This window comes from Monomorium pharaonis, chromosome 6 (genome assembly GCF_013373865.1).
Source record: "Monomorium pharaonis isolate MP-MQ-018 chromosome 6, ASM1337386v2, whole genome shotgun sequence".
Classification (NCBI taxonomy): Eukaryota; Metazoa; Arthropoda; class Insecta; order Hymenoptera; family Formicidae; genus Monomorium; species Monomorium pharaonis.
The window spans coordinates 26,889,620-26,909,403 of record NC_050472.1 but is presented as its reverse complement, the minus strand read 5'-3'; the positions used below and the strand labels follow the sequence as shown (position 1 = coordinate 26,909,403).

Below are 19,784 nucleotides of genomic sequence, written 5' to 3'. Positions count from 1 at the left end.
AAAAATTAAATTATTATATCATTACTATCAATTTAATTAAGAGTTGTGTTAAATTATCTGAAACAGATGTTAATAATTGTGCGATATTTATCATTTAAAAACTTTACAGGGAAATAAGCAAGCAACAATTACTTGAAAAATATATATGAACACATAAAAAAATATTTTAATTATTTTTAAGTGTCTCAATTATCTTTTCAATATTTTTCATATGTATATTTTATTTGCGTTATTTAAAATTAAAAACATGAAAATTTTAGAATATAGATATAGTAAATTTTTATAGTAATTGGATTAAACAGAAAGGGAAATATTGCAAATGCAAAAAAGTACAGTAAATAAATATGTTTTTAGATTTAATTAGAAATAATTTCACAATATTTTTTACATATCCATTTTCTGTCGTATAACAATAAGAGTAACAATTAGAGTGCAAAGTCTTCAATGCACAGTTTATAAATATATTATGTACATGTATGCCTTTCTCTTACATAGATACACATTACGTACAAATAAAAAAATGTATAGGTTATTCGAATAAAACATCAATGAACAATCATCAACTCTGTCAAAAATTACTCGGCGGACGCTTTTCAAGCCATGGCCGATACTTCTTCGACTGTCTTTTGCAGTTGTTTCAGATTTTCATACATTTTCAATGATAATCCCTTTCATCGTATTGGTTCATGTAGTCCAAAAGACCAACGAGGGTGAAATCGGTCCACAACAGAGCACGACAAAATAACCACCATTCTTCTGCACCCAAGCGTCCAAACGCTCCAAATAAAGCGGCACTGTCCTTCCAGCTCCTTGGCAGCTTTAAGTTTCTCTGCTTTAGCCTCTTCATTTTTTTCATAGGAGAGAGCAGCGATATCTAATAAAAACAAGAAAAAATATGATGATAGTAAATTAAAAATTTTAATGGACTAAATTTATTATATATAGCACGAATGTGGAAACATTCCTTTTATGTTATTATTTGTTTGTAAATAAAATATAGCTAAGTTAACACAATTATTTTTGACAGTTATCAAGTGTATATTACACAAACTCACTACATACATATTAATTAAATGTGCATACGTTAAACCCTATTAAATTTGAGTTTTTTTTTTAGTACAAAGGGTGAAAGTTTTTGTATTTTTCATTATTGCCAAGTGTGTGCCAATTAAAATTTCATCATAATTATTATAATTTAGAAAAATTAATATGTATATACACAGATATAATTGAACCCACGTTGATAATTGACGAGTGTTTTATAATTAACTTTATAAATCACAAATTTTTTAATCACGATTTAAATCTTTTTTAAGAGTAAATATCTGTTTTTCTGATAAACAAAAGTTGGATAAATATTGTATAAGCAAAGTATTATCTATTACTTACTGGTGCGTAAATCATGTATCGTATCAACAGCCACGTCAATTAGCAAAACCCCCCAATCATCTTTGCCAGCAAGACCACATTGTTTCGCCAAGTAACGGCAGATAACTACGAACTGATCAATCTTCCTTCCGTCTACTTCGAGCACGAGTACTTTACCAAATGACACAGCTGAAAAATGATTTTAAGCAATGCAACATATTGTTAGAATAAAATTTATAGTAGAGAACCTATCTGGATTGTTATTATATATAACTGTGTTATTGTGATAACACAAATGCAGCAATTGTATCTATACATTTTCATTAAAAATCTTTTGATAATTAATAATTACAGTTAAAATTAAAACTAAAATTATTTTTCTGTTTGTAAATTTGAATTTGGCTGATGTAAACAAAATTTTTTCAGGAACAATTATGAGCCCAATTAAATAACTATGACAAGCTTTATAGAATTATTATTAGCATTAATCCAATGTACGTACTCGGTTTAAGTTTTGGCCAATCAATTTTATCGATACGTTCATCCACAAACTAACTCAATCCCAGCATAATTCAACAAGAAGCGAATTGGCTCGGCCAATGCTGCGAGATGGAAATAAGTCAACTTGTAAGAAGGCATATTACTGAAAGAAAAAGCAATTATTATCTTTCTTACTACTATCATAATAATTTCAGCAATATTTCAATAGATAATAACAATTTTAAATATTTAATCTCGAAAACGTGTTGCCTGTTGAGACGAGCTATATAAATTTATTGTCTATTAATATTTTTAACTCTTTACGTACAAAGCTTATATAAAACTAAATTTAAACGAGATTTTGACTTAGCTATAATTAATATTACCTTCAATTAACATCTGAGCGTTCCGAGCTGCTGATGCGACGAATATGTGCGATTTGCAGCAGCAACGGCGACGACGACGGACGACGTCGCTTGTTTACATCAGTCACGCTTGCACGGACGACGCCGGGTCAACCGGGTGCGACGACTGCCGCCGACTGCGACGGCGCAGACGTTGCGTTAGTGTGCATCATGGTGGTTGCCAGGTTAACAAACCCAAGGATGGAATTCCGTAGATATTGGTCCTTGAGCAAGATAAAACAAAATTAATGATTTTTGCTAAATTACTATTATTTAATGTTTATTATTTTGCAAACAATACATATAAATCCTCAAGTGTTACTGTAGATGAATTTTGATACAGGTGCTAATTCAAGTTTAATATATAGCTTTTGTTATTGAAATTTTGATAGTTAAAAATAATATTTAATAATATTCCTTTACTTAATTAACGAATACTAGAAATAAACTTGTCAAAATGTTTTAAAAAGGTTAATAAAAGATGATAAATGTTTTTGAAAGAAGATACGGGAGTCGGTAAAGTGGAGAAATGGGAGAGAATTTAGTCCCCGCGTCGCTCGAAATTCCAGAAAAATTCGTCCCAAGTAGCAGGAGCGCACGTTAGGCGAGGAAGTTACTGGGGATCCGGTAACCTCTTTGCTATTGTGCGCTCCTAATAACTCCGAAGCTCCGAAAATCCGTTAAATCTCGATTAAATACGATTAAAAGGGCCCGAAAAATAATCGGAGTTATTAGGAGCGCACAATAGCAAGGAGGTTACCGGATCCCCACAGTAACTTCCTCGCCTAACGTGCGCTCCTGCTACTTGGGACGAATTTTTCCGGAATTTCGAGCGGCGCGGGGACTAAATTCTCTCTCATTTACCACTTTACCGACTCCCGTATCTTCTTTTAAAAACATTTATCATTCTTTATTATTTTTTTTTAACATTTTGACAAGTTTATTTTTAATATTAAGTATTAATTAAGTAAAGAAATATTTTTTATTATTATTTTAAACTATTCTAATTTCAATAACAAAAGCTATACAACACTGGAAATAGCACCCGGATCAAAATTTATCTACAGTAGCACTTGAGGATTTATATGGATTATTTGCAAAATAACAAACATTAAATAATAATAGTAATTTAGCAAGAATTATTAATTTAGTTTTATCTTGCTCGTTTATTTACATTATTTGTAAAACATTTGTAAGATGAGGGAACACTGTGTGATTTCGAGGTTAACGTGATATTTCATGGCTTGACAGTTTTAATCAGTGGATTTTATTGTGCCTCAAGTAATTCAACGAGAAACCTGACATTTCCGTGTTAAAAGAAAACCGATAAAATATTAAGAGTTTATCTACTTGTGCTGGGATTGGCGTGATACAAAGATGTTGACTATCGCAATAAAACATGACTTGCTGTTCAAAACATTGGGTAAAACATATTGTAAGTTACATTCTATTTTTTATTAATTAAATTCTAAATTGTAATATCAATAAGCTTGACTCTTGTAGGGAATAAAACTTATTTATCTGAGTTATTGCTAAGACGGGATTTGGTATACATAATTAAATTAACCAAATATATTTTATACCTCGACACTTAAGGACTTGCACAAAACTCGCTAAAAAAGATTTATGCTCATTTTACATATTAGACAAACATCACGCTCTGACTGAGTGTCAATGAAGCGAATAGAGAAGGGGTGTGTTTGTTTGAAGGTACATAGTATGGCATGTTACTGTGATAGAAGTAAAAAGTCATTATATGAAATATTTGCATTATATGAAACACTCTTAACAGAAAATAAGAATAATTATACTTGCATTAAACTGTACAATAATTACTTGTTTTTTTATTCTATGAATAGACAATGAAAAAGCAAATGATAGCAAGAGTAGTTTTGATCAAGGTATAGATGCATCCGAAGAAATTATCTACAAGATTGACATGCCTGCCAACAAATATTATCTGTTGTGCTTGGAGCCTAAGTACTGGACTACTTATATTTTTGAACAAGTAAATATTATACAATTTATAGTTCAGACAAAAAAATTCATTCCTTAAATATATTTAAAGATAATACATTTAAATATCTTATTGATTTACTTTTTGTAGAACATACAAAAGAACTGCAATTGGTAATAAAAGGCAAAACACATAATGCACATTACACAAGAACTGCGTAAAGGATGTGTGCCAGGACTCTTTAAATTTCACTTTTTAAATGTTTCTCCACCTATGGCTGAATGCCTATATATAAAGTCTTTTTTTTAAACAGGATGTTCATCCACATTATATGGCAATAAAACCAAAGGAATGGAAAAGATTATAATGACTTCAAGAAGTATGTGTAATTCTTTTTAAAATTATGTCTTGATTAGCATTGAATAATTTGATTAATGTAAAAAATTATATCTCATCTTATTGTTTCAGTTCTTAAAAATAAGAGGACATTTGGTTGTTTCAATTTTGAGAGACGTTACTTTGACGCAAGATTCTTGCAATAGTTTTATTAATCGTCAAGAAAAGTTGCATCAAAATATAGGAAGAAGACATAGTTTGGTCTCTATTGGCACTCATGATTTGGATGCAATTAAAGGTCCATTTCTATATGATGCTAGACACCATCAAAAATACAGTTCAAACCATTTAATCGAGATAAGCAGTTTTCACTAAACAAGTTGACTGACTTGATTCGAATAGAAATGGCCCAGGCAGGACTTTCTCTTTGGTATGTTTCATGCACGAAAGTTTGAAAAATAAAAAGTTTTGCGCATAAAAACACCATTTTTGATAATTTATTATTTTATCTCGATACAGTGTGTTCTAACTTGCGTTAAATTAACTTACAGTGCTCACGTGAGAATGTAGCGGACAAATTGGGATACGAAATAGAAGATGTGCCGGCAGTTCACATATCCAATCCAAAAACTTTGGAGTTTCAAATAAATCGACCGATACCGCGCGCTCTTATTAAAACCTCGGAAACCAGAGTTCTTTTCTTGATTTCGCCTTTTTATTTGAACGATACATGTGTGTAATAGAACGTAAACAGATATCGTCGTGCGGACGTTTAAATAAAAAAAAAAATTTGCAAAGAATACAAGATATTTCTTTATTTATTATACATTTTCTACGTGATATACGTGCAACGCGTAGCAGTTATGAGAAAACAGGCAGATAGCTATACGGATTGATTTGCTCTTTTTCCATTTACTTCAAGTACAGGTACTTTGCCAAATGGCATAGCTGAAAAATGATTTTAAGCCACATGAATGCAACATAATATTGTTAGAATAAGATTTATAGTAGAGAACCTATCTGGATTGTCATTATATATAAGTGTGTTATAGTGATAAAATTTGTAGCAATTGTATATATACATATTCATTAAAAATCTTTTGGTAATTAATAATTCCAGTTAAAATTAAGACTAAAATTTTTCTGTGTTCTAAATTTGAATTTGACTGATGTAAACAAGATTTTTTTCAGGAACAATTTTCAGCCCGATTAAATAACAATTACTTGAAAAATATATACAAAAAAATATGAACATGCTAATAAAATATGCTAACTTTCTTTACGTGTTTCAATTATCTTTTCCATATTTTTCATATGTCTATCATATGTATATTTTATTTGCGTTATTTAAAGTTAGAAACATAAAAATTAAAAAATATAGAATATAGTAAATTTTTATGGTAATTAAATTAAACGGAAAGGGAAATACTGCAAATGCAAAAAAGTACAGTAAATAAATGTTTTTTAGATTTAATTAGAAATAATTTCACAATATTTTTTACATATCCATTTTTTGTCGCATAACAATAAGAGTAACAATTAGAGTGCAAAATCTACAATGCACAGTTTATAAATATATTATGTACATGTATGCCTTTCTCTTACATAGATATACATTACGTACAAATAAAAAAATGTATATATTATTCGAATAAAACATCAATGAACAATCATCAACTCTGTCAAAAATTACTCGGCGGACGCTTTTCAAGCCATGGCCGATACTTCTTCGACTGTCTTTTGCAGTTGTTTCAGATTTTCATACTTTTTCAATGATATTCCCTTTCATCGTGTTGGTTCATGTAGTCCAAAAGACCAACGAAGGTGAAATCGGTCCACGACAGAGCACCGCCGACAAAATAACCACCATTCTTCTGCACCCGAGCGTCCAAACGCTCCAAATAAAACGGCACTGTCCTTCCAACTCCTTGGCAGCTTTAAGTTTCTCTGCTTTAGCCTCTTCATTTTTTTCATAGGAGAGAGCAGCGATATCTAATAAAAACAAGAAAAAATATATGATAGTAAATTAAAAATTTTAATGGACTGAATTTATTATATATAGCACAAATTGTAGAAACATTTCTTTTCTGTTATTTAATTCTGTTTGTAAATAAAATATTATAGCTAAGTTAACACAATTATTTTTGACAGTTATCAAGTGTATATTACACAAACTCACTACATACATATTAATTAAATGCGCATACGTTAAATCCTATTAAATTTGAGTTTTTTTAGTGCAAAGGGTGAAAATTTTTGTATTTTTCATTGTTGCCAAGTGTGTGCCAATTAAAATTTCATCATAAATATTATAATTTAGAAAGATTAATATGTATGTACACAGATATAATTGAACCCACGTTGATAATCGACGAGTGTTTTATAATTAATTTTATAAATTACAAATTTTTTAATCACGATTTAAATCTTTTTTAAGAGTAAATATCTGTTTTTCTGGTAAATAAGAATTGGATAAATATTGTATAAGCAAAGTATTATCTATTACTTACTGGTGCGTGAATCATGTATCGTATCAACAGCCACGTCAATTAGCAAAGCCCCCCAATCATCTTTGCCAGCAAGACCACATTGTTTCGCCAAGTAACGGCAGATAGCTATGGACTGATCAATCTTCCTTCCGTCTACTTCGAGCACGGGTACTTTACCAAATGGCATAGCTGAAAAATGATTTTAAGCAACGTGAATGCAACATATTGTTAGAATAGGATTTATAGTAGAGAACCTATCTGGATTGTTATTATATATAAATGTATTATTGTGATAACACAAATGCAGCAATTGTATCTATACATTTTCATTAAAAATCTTTTGATAATTAATAATTACAGTTAAAATTAAGACTAAAATTATTTTTCTGTGTTTGTAAATTTGAATTTGGCTGATGTAAACAAAATTTTTTCAGGAACAATTATAAGACCCATTTAAATAACTATGACAAGCTTTATACAATTATTATTAGCATTAATCCAATGTACGTACTCGGTTTAAGTTTCGGCCAATCAATTTTATCGATACGTTCATCCACAAACTAACTCAATCCCAGCATAATTCAACAAGAAGCGAATTGGCTCGGCCAATGCGGGCGAGATGGAAATAAGTCAACTTGTAAGAAGGCATATTACTGAAAGAAAAAGCAATTATTATCTTTCTTACTACTATCATAATAATTTCAGCATTATTTCAACAGATGATAACAATTTTAAATATTTAATCTCGAAAACATGTTGCCTGTTGAGACGAGCTGTATAACTTTATTGTCTATTAATATTTTTAACTCTTTACGTACAAAGCTTATATAAAACTAAATTTAAACGAGATTTTGACTTAGCTATAATTAATATTACCTTCAATTAACATCTGAGCGTTCCGAGCTGCTGATGCGACGAATGTGTGCGATTTGCAGCAGCAACGGCGACGACGACGTCGCTTGTTTACATCGGTCATGCTTACACGGACGACGCCGGGTGCGACGACTGCCGCCGACGGCGCCGACTGCGACGGCGCAGACGTTGCGTTAGTGTGCATCATGACGGTAGCCAGGTTAACAAACCCAAGGATGGAATTCGGTAGATATTGGTCCTTGAGCAAGATAAAACAAAATTAATGATTCTTGCTAAATTACTATTATTTAATGTTTATTATTTTGCAAACAATCCATATAAATCCTCAAGTGCTACTGTAGATGAACTTTGATACAAGTGCTAATTCAAGTTTAATATATAGCTTTTGTTATTGAAATTTGGATAATTAAAAATAATATTTAATAATATTCCTTTACTTAATTAACGAATACCAGAAATAAACTTGTCAAAATGTTTTAAAAAGGTTAATAAAAGATGATAAATGTTTTAGAATGAAGATACGGGAGTCGGTAAAGTGGAGAAATGGGAGAGAATTTAGTCCCCGCGTCGCTCGAAATTCCAGAAAAATTCGTCCCAAGTAGCAGGAGCGCACGTTAGGCGAGGAAGTTACTGGGGATCCGGTAACCTCCTTGCTATTGTGCGCTCCTAATAACTCCGAAGCTCCGAAAATCCGTTAAATCTCGATTAAATACGATTAAAAGGGCCCGAAAAATAATCGGTGTTATTAGGAGCGCACAATAGCAAGGAGGTTACCGGATCCCCACAGTAACTTCCTCGCCTAACGTGCGCTCCTGCTACTTGGGACGAATTTTTCCGGAATTTCGAGCGGCGCGGGGACTAAATTCTCTCCCATTTACCACTTTACCGACTCCCGTATATTCTTTTAAAAACATTTATCATTCTTTATTATTTTTGTTAAACATTTTGACAAGTTTATTTTTAATATTAAGTATTAAAAAAGTAAAGGAATATTTTTTAATATTATTTTAAACTATTCTAATTTCAATAACAAAAGCTATACAACACTGAAAATAGCACCCGGATCAAAAGTTATCTACAGTAGCACTTCAGGATTTATATGGATAATTTGCAAAATAACAAACATTAAATAATAATAGTAATTTAGCAAGAATTATTAATCTAGTTTTATTTTGCTTGTTTATTTACATTATTTGTAAAACATTTGTAAGATGAGGGAACTGTGTGATTTCGAGGTTAATGTGGTTTTCACTGTTTACACCAGTCTTGGGTTTCATCTTATCGCGATTCAGAGGTTTCAAGTGAGCACTATTTTTTCGTCGTCATAATTATTAACATAAAACTACTAAGTAATCCATTTGCCAGCTGGTATTACAATCAACAAGTGGTGATTACAAAACGCTTGAAGATATTTGATGTATTAAAGTATTTGCAGTCTTTATACATACTTCTATCCAGTCAAATCTAAATATTGAGGTAAGAATGTGGGCAAGTTCTACTTACAATTTGACCAATTCTACATAGAAAAAAAAAAGATTTTATTGTGCGTTAATAGTAATGTTAAAAGGAAGATAGGACCAGCGCTGCTGAACGCTTTTATTCACTTCTCTCTTATTAACATCCCTACTTTAGTGTTGTGACATGATTTACTTTTGAAATCTAGAGAAAACTTATTAGAAAGATATAAAGCAAGTAAAATTGTATGGAAGATTCAACAACTCAAAAAGTATTGTAAGAGATATTTCATTTTTATGTTTTTCAAATATCATTAAATATTTTTTAAATCTTGTTTTTTCTGCTCTTTAAAATTATCCATCAAATCTGTGTATAATAAGTAGCCATACCAAAGATAGGCTATATAATGTATCAGTAGAGATCTGTCAATATCCATCCACAATTTTTTGTGCAAATATAGATAATACATTTAAAATTTCCTTCTATCATTCATTTGTGAAAGTTATCATTCAGTATTTTAGATTAAACAATCTGTGTTGACAAAAGATATTCTTTATAAATTTTTATAATTTATATATTTTATAATATATTTTTAATTAAATTTTACTTATTTAAATACTATGTATATGAAAATAAGTAATATAACTTAAATAAGCAAATTTTTAGTCTATAATAAATCTTCAGGCTTTCTAATCAACTTCTGAAATTCTGAGATATACGAGATGAGAATCAAGAAAAGTAAACGTTTATATTATCGTAAGAAAAAAATAAATTATATGTTGATGGTTCTTGTCATTTTATGCAAAAACGTAGTTGATTAACGTTCCGTACTGCGTGGATCATCAGTGACCTATGCTGAAACTTCCGTTTTAGATTATTTGATATTTTGTTTATAACAAGAACCAAAATCATAAAATACTTTTTGATATTTGTATTTTTTTCTTTTTATTACAACAATAACTTTTATAATTTTGTAATATGGAACACAATTTATTTCAAGTATAATAAACATGCTGGGTCACCAGTGACCTACGCGGCCAAGAGATCAACTCACATAAAACTGACTTTGTGTATGGAATGTTAAATTATAAAATAAAATTATATTTAATTAAAATTTACAACTTAAACGAAAAATGTACATTGGTTTCAATCTGTACAAAAAAATACATCATTAAAAATAAATAGCACTGAGAACATTTGTTGAGAAAACTATATAAAATTACATATTTTTTAAAGTACGTATATACAATCATTCATAATTATAATAATTGTTATAAAAATCTAAATTTAATTTTCAATATTATTCTTCTAGGAATGCTCGTAATACTGAAGAAACATTTGGCGACGACAGATATAAAAATGGTATTTATACATATTATAATTATGATTAACAAATTAACAAATAATTCTCAGTGTATTAATAGTATAAAATAAATAAATAGCTATCCTAAACTATCCTAGATCGTTATTTCGCATAGAAATTATTTCTATAACAAAAGTTCTTCCGAATTTCTCGCATTAAACGTACACATGTTCGAGCGCGATGCCAGTTACGATTCGTAAATCTCGAGCCGATTCTTTTTCAGGAACTTTGGGATCTTTCTCCAGCTTTTCCAGGGATAGCTCCAGACAGAAATTGTCGTAGACGTACGCGTTCGCCGTGATATTTGATTGCTTCTCCTCCGAGATCGACGTAAACCGCTGGAGAGTGATGTTCTTCGGTGGGGACCATACATTTGAGAAGATCTTGCGGGCATATGTCGAGCTGCCGTTCTCGCTTGACCCGCTGGAGAACTTCATCTCGATGTCGTCGAGGCTGCGTCCCCGGGTCTCTGGCAGTACCGTCAGGGCGAAGACCGCGCCTAGCATGCCGGCCGCGCCGAGTATCCACATCGTGAACTCCAGACCGACGACTGCGTTCAGGTCCGGGTACATTTTGATCGCGGCGAATGTCAATATTTGCGCGATGCTGGTCGTGAGACCGCCCAGGCTACCCCTGAACCTCAGCGGATACAGCTCCGAAGTCATGACCCATGGTAACGTGAGGAAGCCGATCATGGAGGCGCCCACGTGAGTCCCGATGCAGAGTAGCGGCATCCACGATGATAGCTCGAACCTGAGCGCAAAGGTCAAAATTACTTTCAAGGATTGTTTCGAAACCGAGAAATGAGAAAGAACAAAAAATTCTAATAGATATTCAAATTAAAAGTACAGAAATACAGATAAAAAATTTAATTTTATTAATTTAATTGTATTGTTTACATTTAAGAGTTCTAATAAGTAAAAATAATTTATTGATAAAGTCCGTTATCAATTTCACAGTCGTATTTCATATTTTTCGAAGAAAAAAGAAAATCGAAGATTTTGCCTTGATTTTATTTTCTTAAAAAATTAAAAACATTTAATATCTTGAATCATTATCATAATCGTTTTTTCGTATTATTCAGAAAAAAATCTGATTTTTTTCTCGATTTTATTTTAAGGAAAATTAAAAGCACTATTCCTTATACATTATGAAAAGATTATAACACTTGAAAGGTGTTGAGATGCATACCTGAAGGAAAGAGCGACTCCCACGGCGGCAATGGCCATTCCGAAACCGCTGGCGAAGGCCAGGATCTTCCTGCCGAAACTGTTGGCCAACCCGGCGCCGAGGATCGACGCGAACAGCCTGATGACGCCCATGCCGACGCTGGCCGCGTATTCATTCACGTCTATGCCGATGTCCTCGAGCACGCTCACGGCGTAGAACAGAATCACGTAGATGCCGGACAGTTGCTGGAGCGCGAAGAAGGCGAGGAGTATCAGGAACGGTTTCCATACGTTGGGCTTGTGCAACGCCCGCAGCAGACCTCTCTTCTTTTCCTCCTTCCGTTTCACGTTCGTCTCGCAGAGTTCATAGTACTCTTTGTCGACGTTCAGGCCAGGACCTCGCAGCCACAGAAGAGCCTCCTTTGCCTCGTCCGTTCGACCTCTCGAAGCCAGCCAGGCGGGAGTTTCCGGTAGCATCCTGCAGAGGCAAGCCGTTTAATGTGACTAAAGAATTATTAATTAATTATTCTTTAAACACTATATTTCAAATTTTATGAATTAATATGTGTGAATCTTTTCGTGGTTTTTATTTCACAATAGAAAGAACGACTCGAGATATGCGTCGACAAAGCGATTACCGTGTCAACGCGAGCGACAGAATCGCGGGTCCGATGCTAATAGCAGCCGCTCTTTGCCACGTCGTGATGGCACCCAGAGTGTAGACCATCAAGACACCCAAGGAGACTAAGATTGGACCGCAGCTCGCAAGCCACCCTCTTTGATCTGGCGCTGCTGTCTAGAAAGAAACCAAGTATCTTCATAATTTAATTCACTTAATCCTAATGGAATAAAACAGAGCACCGAATATTGGACAATTGATTGCGCTAATAAAAAAATAACCATCGTCCACAGACATCGTTATTTATTTATATATTTCGTTAAAAGTTTCAAAACAGTAATCACAGCAAGAATGTATCGTTTACAGCTTCCTGATGGCGTCGAGGAGATGCACATACCTCGCTGACGTAGAGATAGAGCCCGTTGGCCATGCCGGTGCCGATGCCGCTGACGAATCTGCCGGCGCACAGCATCGGCACGTTCCTCGATAACACGATCAGCAGCCAGCCGACAGCGTGCGGCAGCGTGGCCAGAGCAATCGCGGACCTGCGTCCAAAGCATTCGGCGCAGATGCCGGCGATGAGGGCGCCGAGGGGATTCGAGATGACGCCGAGAGAAGCGATCCACGAGGCTTGCGACTGGTCCGCGAAGTTCGTCTCGAGAAGCTTCGGTATCAGGATCGCGCTGTATCCCTGAGAAAGACCTACGGAAATCTGGCCGGAGTGAGCGGCCAGACCCGCAAGGATCTAAAAAAATAAGACGTTTATGATTTACGCATACACGTGATAATCGTGGATAAACTTATTATTTTCTAAAATTCTTGCAAACTAATTTTCTTTTCTATTACAAAAGATCCGCAACATCACTGAAGACACTATATTACATTTAAATTAGCATGTAATATAAAATTTAGTTCTAATTCGATTCGATCAAACGATTAACTTAATCGGAGTTGATAAGATCGGCCTTTAAAATTAATGATATCCTCTCTTTTGTGATGCAAAGCAATTCGGTATTAAGAGATCCGTCTGGAAAAAAAATTGATCGATCTCTTTTTTTTTTTGTTTAAGCTTAACACAAGTAGCGATAGTGTCGAATAGCGATGCGATGACGCGCCCGGCGTGCATTATCATTTCACGTTCGGCGCACAGCCGAGGGATTGAAAGACGAGAGTGCAGGACGCAAGATTCGAGTAAATCATTCGTAACAATGCATTGACTCCGCAGTCAGTCGGATTACGAGAAAGAGGTATGTGTAAGTTCGCCCCGAAGGTCGCGTCAAGGATCGCGTGCGTTACGAGATCCACATCGGCGTCGGATTTCGTATGGAAATTCGCTTTAGAGCGTGACAATAGGGACGTGGGACTTATTGTTAGGCAAATAGCGCGTTTGCTCCGAAAGATAGATATTCCGATAGATATTCTTCCTACATAGATTTTAGCATATAGGTACAAACGAACACGTTCGAGTTTGATTCGAGTTGACAATTCATCACGCTAGAGTTATTTTTCTCGCTCTAGAAGTAAATAGAAAAATAACAGAAACACGACATAAAATAAAAATAATAAATACATACGAATTGATGGATGTTGAGAATTGTTTAAGGATCGTACTAAATTTACCGTTAGCTCATCCTAAATAGAAAATCGAGCGAAAGGATGCGGCGATGTTACGACAAACGAGCGCGTTACGTACGTTAGCTTTGAAAATTCCGCGGCGTTGAAGAACGAGGATCGAGAAGGCCGATCTACCGATCGCCTTCGCTGCTGGTTTATCCATTTATTTATTTATAAACGATCTTGTTGATGGCCTCGTTTAACCAAGTCCTCTTGTGCGTGCGTGATGCTCGCGATAGTTAATAGTCACATTGATTACACGTTTCGAGCCGGTACTCAGCAGAGCCAGGAAATAAATATATATACTACGCTCATTACCTTTTTTTTTATTATCGTTTATTTATTAGTATCACATGTTTACTGTTTATTGCCGTGTTCTCTCGTGGTGTTTATTATTATCTAACGAGAGAATGTGTTTTTTTTTTCGCTCACCATCCGGCTTCGTAAGTAATTGTTTCGTGCCTTTCGCGTTACATCGGCATTCGCCGGGAGAAGGAATCTACCGGCAAAAAGTTGCATTGTCTTTTGTTCCGTCCGCTCGATTAAATGAAATTATGCCGGTAAGAGATATCTCCTCTCCTCGCGCCTCGTCGGTGACATTTCGCTTTACTTCGCGAAACGACGAAGTACCGAAATTACGCAACACATACGTCGCGCCACTACACGTTCGGAATTGGTATCGAGGATAATGTGGTATCGTGGTCGCGGACGTGATTAATTGCGACGCCGCTAATCACAACGTATAATCGTAACGCGGGTTAAGCGACTTACACCATTCTTGTTGCCGGAGCGCAGAATCTTCCGCCAGAGCTTCGTCCGCGTGATCATCGTGCACCTCGGAGCACGCGGCCAGGCGACTGTAAATAAAAAATAACGAGATAAATTAACAGCGGCATATAATGTTATTATTAAACAGAATTGGATAACAATTTTAATAATTAAAGCTAAAAGTTAAATAATAGACAAATAAAACAGTAAAAGCTTTAAAAACCAATTGAAAGAGACGGTCTTTAAGAAGTCTGGCGTACGTATTAATGCAGATTTTAATAGCTTTAATAATGCGAATACATAGAGATATTTAATATTTAAACCCGTATACTCTCTTAATACCGTGCCAAACTTTTTAAGTCCATCTTTTTTAATTTTGTTTTTATATAATAAAGTTAAAGGTTAATAACTTTTAACTTTTGAAGATTGTCTCTGGTGTCTTTTATTGCCATTTTCTATTCATTAACGTTTACAATTTTAAAGTCGCAATCAATTAAATATGTTAAACTTACCGCTCTTGTCAAACGAATTACTACCAGCGTTAATTTCTTACACGATAATATTGCAATATTTTGCGGTGTGTAATTTGATCATTCAATGCGAATTCTTGGAAAAGATCGTCCGATGTTCTCTAAGCTAATCTCTTATCCATTTCTGAATTCATACTATTCTTTTTCTTTTCTGTTTTATTATACACCGAATTTCAGTTTAAAGGGATCGTGAACAAAGCACAATAGCTGCTTGAATTATATCGTTTCGTGACGCTATAATTTTTTAAATTGACCATTTTCCCAGAATGCTACGCGACTTTATTTGCTTATCAGCAATATGTAAATAGTTTAGCACAGAGCGAATTTTGTCGGTGACAAGCGATAAGCTTGTCAACATATAACAATAAAAGACAACAAGCGTTGAAAATTGCTCATTTTTTACGCTGGTACCATTTGTTTGACAAGAGCGACATAAAGTTGGACATGTTCACTCGATCTCGACACTTTCGTATAACTTGGATCCACGATGAAAAACAGATTAATTCACCTCGACACCGATCATACGTAATTGCTACAAACGCAACTGCCTTGTTGATAAAAAGAGAAAAAATTGAAGAGATGTTTTTATAGATGCATTTCTCGATTTAATTGAATCCACGTCAACCGACACCGATTCGTTATGATCTACACGACTGTGGCTCTTGAATTATTCATTCGCACTTCATCGATATTTTATTAACGCTCGCGGAGAGATTGCAATTGATATACGAGATAAGTATTTTTTAAATTCAATTCGCAATTTTTCCTCGTGAGTCTTGCCGATAGAAGTCAATCGGAATGAAGATCTCGGGACCGAGAGAAATTAATTTTAACGGGGTTTAACTTGTTAAATACGTTACTCTCTTTATCGCACCGCGCGCGATTTCATGCGGAGTGCAAATTGAATAATGGTCGCGCGATTAAGCGGTCGTTCGCGGCGGCTCGTCACTCGAAATGTTTAAGGAATCGGCAGCGACGATTCACTCGGGCCCCGTGACTCACCCTACATCAAATAGAGTTTGCCATCGCCGCCAGATTCTCAATCGGTTTTGTGCAATTAGCTCGAATTTAATTCGTTAACGCGACACGAGTGGATTAGAGTTCAAGAGTTATCGTCTCCATCGCCGGCGTCCATTCATCATCGCCTTCGCTCGCCTTCGACGCCTTTACTCGATAAGATCGACTAACCGTTTAACAACGTTATAAATCTGATCAAATGTCAGCTGCGTGCGGATTCTCATGCGTTTCATGCGCGGTGAAAGACGCGTTGCTGCCGACCGCCGTGAGATCCTCTTATTTAGACGATCACGAACAGATTAAAGGCTTTGGATTATGCCACTGGCCCTTCCTGCCTGTTAATATCAATGTTATAATCATGACAGGCTGTCGTGCCCATTTATGTCGATGTTACTTTCGTCACAAATATTTTTATATACATATAGTCTCATTATTCAATTATAAATTTTATGTGTTGAGAGAAAAAAATATTGGACAGAAAATAATAATACTTTTAAACTAGTAATATTGAAATTAAAGTATAATATTTAATTATACTTTATGATGATTATTAATTTCTTCAAAGAAGATTGAATTATATGTCAGTGAGATTATCATTATTTCATATACATACACACATGATACAAAACAATGACACGTGTTTGACTGCCGATTGGTGTCAATTCGCATAATAGAACTACATTAATGATTAGATATTTTATAGTTCCAACTAAAAAATATTAGACAAATTAATCAGATATTAGACACATTAATCAGAAATTCTGCTTGGTATTACCAAAATGCACTTGATTGTCTAAGCTTTGTTAATATAATGAAATCATTTCGCTTCAATATGAGTACCTCATAATTATTAAAACCGAAAACAGAATTCACTACGCGAATCAAGGATCGAGGCACGCGAACTACGATATTCCGATTGTGATGTGTATCGCATAACGATATGCGCGTTGGGCTACGATTGTCTGAGTTTGTGACGACAGCGTTCGCAATGTATTAATACGAGATTTGTTTACGTTGCTCCGGTTGCTATTTTGGTAAACTGCGCGAGAGAATTGGCAATACGTGATTTTATGACGAGTAGGTTTTTCCACGAACATTTTCTCTTTCGAATGCGCCACGTATCGGGCTTGACGTGTTAAAAAAAGAAGAAATACTGATACCATTTTAATAATAGCTGGACGTAGGAACAGATATAAAAAATGTAAAGAAAAATGCTTGGTTAATCCAGTAAAATTTAATTTGTTGAGAAGTATATAAGATAAATTTCAAGATCATATCTGTATGGATTATTTACGTATTGTTTACATTATGCTCACGCGAATTTTTTTATTAAAACATAATTTACATAGATGGTTTACATTGTGTCCACGTAATGTAGACTGTATATACTTTAAACGCGTAAACGTCCAACCCTGATGAGAAGCGATTGATTCAGGCGTCGGACGATAAATCGGGATATAAGTACTTACCTTGCAATTATCAGCTGCTCTTGCGACTGGATCAGCAATGGCAAGGATATTTCTTTCTAATATCTTGCACAATGTTCGCTCCTTTTTTCTTCCATGTGCGGGTGTCGGCGACAAACAAAATTTGTTCTTCTCTTTCCTGAGTCATCCTAAGAGGCCCGTCATCAGAGGACCCACTCGCATTTACGCCGCGGATCATAAATTAAGATGGACACGAGATTCGTGACGACAATTGCGGGCCGAATCTAATAATCGCTCGCGGGACGATGGCGCGGAACACGAGGGCAGGATAAAACACCGGAAGTACGAGTGTCGCGGCGGAAGACGCCGATCATCCGAGTGTCCAGCGACGTTTCCGCGTCGAGGCTTCCCCAGGATACTTGCCTCTTCCGCGCGTTTGGTCGCGTGTAGTGATTCTGATGGCACGAGAGAGGCTGACGGTAGATCGAGGCAGCCGCACCGTCGTGGCTTTTTTCACGCTCGACACTGAGACGATTTTCGTCCGCGCCTTCGCATTTATACCGGTGCGCCAAAGGCGGTCGCTGGCTTTCTCGAAACGCGCGACGCGGTTTTTTTAGGGTGATTGTCCCCGAGGATACCGACTCCTCCACCTAGATGTACACTTGCGAAAAAAACGAACGAGATATTCTCAAATTGAATTCTCCGAATTAATCTGATTTCGTAGTCGGACGCTTTGTATCGATGTGATGAGAATAGAATTGTTTGGATGTTTATGAACTGACATGCAAATTGATTTGAAATTTGTAATTGCAAATTACAAATAGGAATAAAAATTTAAAGAAAAAATTTCATATTTTTATTTTTAATTATCGCGAGAGGTATCAGATGCGCGCAGAACTGAATGATTCAATGCAGCCAGAGGGTTAAACAAAAGATGCATCTTCATCCTCGAATTTGCGGTTTCCAGATTGCGATCTGTGCATCGATGTTCCGTGTTATAGAGTTTTCCAGCGACAAAAATGATCTTTTTCTGCGCCGTCACCGTATGGATCCTATTGTCGATGAGTGATAAGCTAATTCCGATTCGACTCGACAATAAATAAAGATCGGTTCGTGCTCGCGCGTTAAACACAGTTTCCCGGGGAAATACGCGATCACGAATGAATGACGAATACGTTCGGTTCTCGTGGACACGGAGATTCGGGGTGAAAATATTCGGGAAAAATCCAAGAATCGCGTGGCGAGAACTGAACTGTATCTATCTAAATTTTTAGATATTTCAGCAAAACTGTTTTTTCCTCGGAGGATAAAGAATAATAACAATTGGCAGGCAGTAAAGAAATCTACACGGAGAGAATTTTCTCTTAAAATTTACCCTCAATATTTGATAATTGAGAGATAATGTGTAATCTCGAGGAATTTTACTATACTTTTTAGTAAAATTTAATAAAAGTATAGTGAAATTTACTATGTTTTTAGTACAATTTACTGAAAGTATAGTAAATTTTATTAAAAAGTATAGTAAAATTCCTCGAGGTCACATATTATCCCACAATTATCAGATTTCGAGGGTAAATTTTAAGAGAAAATTCTCTCCGTGTAGCTGAAGTCACCTTAGAGGGTGACGAGTGCCGCTGGCAGTCGACGATTACTTCGAGGCTCTTTAAAAAAAAAGTTTGTTATCTTTACGCGATCGCACGAACTTCACGGCAGGTATCCAGCCGATTACGATCGGTGTATTGGTATATTAAACACAGTTAAACACGTTTAAACACGGTTTACATCCATTCGCGGCGGGAGGCATGGCCTCCTTAGTGATTGCAAAGTACTATTGCTTGCGATAAAAAGTAAACGTTAACGACAATAAGAGCAATCGCGATTAGTACGTGTCCCTGACCTGCGAAAATGCATTTTA

The 19,784-nt window shown here is 35.0% G+C and overlaps 1 protein-coding gene, 1 long non-coding RNA gene and 2 pseudogenes across 8 annotated transcripts; 1 reads left to right on the top strand and 3 right to left on the bottom strand.

Moving 5' to 3' along the window:
• Nucleotides 1–330: 330 nt before the first annotated feature.
• Nucleotides 331–2,007, bottom strand: LOC118645997 (annotated as a pseudogene).
• Nucleotides 2,008–2,458: 451 nt separating this feature from the next.
• LOC118645998 lies at nt 2,459–5,345 on the top strand. Of its 5 annotated transcripts, none has more exons than XR_004963632.1 (7): nt 2,459–2,473; nt 3,504–3,687; nt 3,756–3,962; nt 4,112–4,260; nt 4,360–4,588; nt 4,678–4,975; nt 5,097–5,345. It is a non-coding gene; the product is annotated as an uncharacterized LOC118645998 (long non-coding RNA). The 5 variants fall into 5 exon arrangements; XR_004963631.1 differs by lacking the exon at nt 2,459–2,473 and adding an exon at nt 3,241–3,376; XR_004963630.1 differs by lacking the exon at nt 2,459–2,473 and having other exon boundaries at nt 3,402–3,687.
• Nucleotides 5,346–5,990: 645 nt separating this feature from the next.
• LOC118645996 lies at nt 5,991–7,683 on the bottom strand (annotated as a pseudogene).
• A 1,366-nt stretch (nt 7,684–9,049) lies between these two features.
• On the bottom strand, nt 9,050–18,722 carry LOC105834426 (facilitated trehalose transporter Tret1). Of its 3 annotated transcripts, none has more exons than XM_012676895.3 (6): nt 17,912–18,722; nt 14,899–14,984; nt 12,911–13,258; nt 12,533–12,690; nt 11,917–12,372; nt 9,050–11,478 (listed from the first exon to the last, which is right to left on the bottom strand). In XM_012676895.3, exons 2-6 carry the CDS (start codon nt 14,953–14,955, stop codon nt 10,881–10,883), a joined length of 1,617 nt encoding a protein of 538 aa, XP_012532349.1. In that variant the 5' UTR covers nt 14,956–14,984; nt 17,912–18,722; the 3' UTR covers nt 9,050–10,880. The 3 variants fall into 3 exon arrangements, with proteins under 3 accessions (XP_012532349.1, XP_012532351.1, XP_012532353.1); XM_012676897.3 differs by lacking the exon at nt 17,912–18,722 and adding an exon at nt 15,408–16,883; XM_012676899.3 differs by lacking the exon at nt 17,912–18,722 and having other exon boundaries at nt 14,901–14,986.
• Between the last annotated feature and the right edge of the window lie 1,062 nt (nt 18,723–19,784).

Excerpts from the sequence above, each read along its gene's own strand:
- LOC105834426 (XM_012676895.3), bottom strand. The coding sequence starts at position 14,955 with ATGATCACGCGGACGAAGCTCTGGCGGAAGATTCTGCGCTCCGGCAAC. Across the intron at positions 12,691-12,910 it reads TCTATCTCTACGTCAGCGAG|ACAGCAGCGCCAGATCAAAG; the intron begins GTATGTGCATCT and ends GTTTCTTTCTAG. Across the intron at positions 12,373-12,532 it reads CTGTCGCTCGCGTTGACACG|GATGCTACCGGAAACTCCCG; the intron begins GTAATCGCTTTG and ends TTGCCTCTGCAG.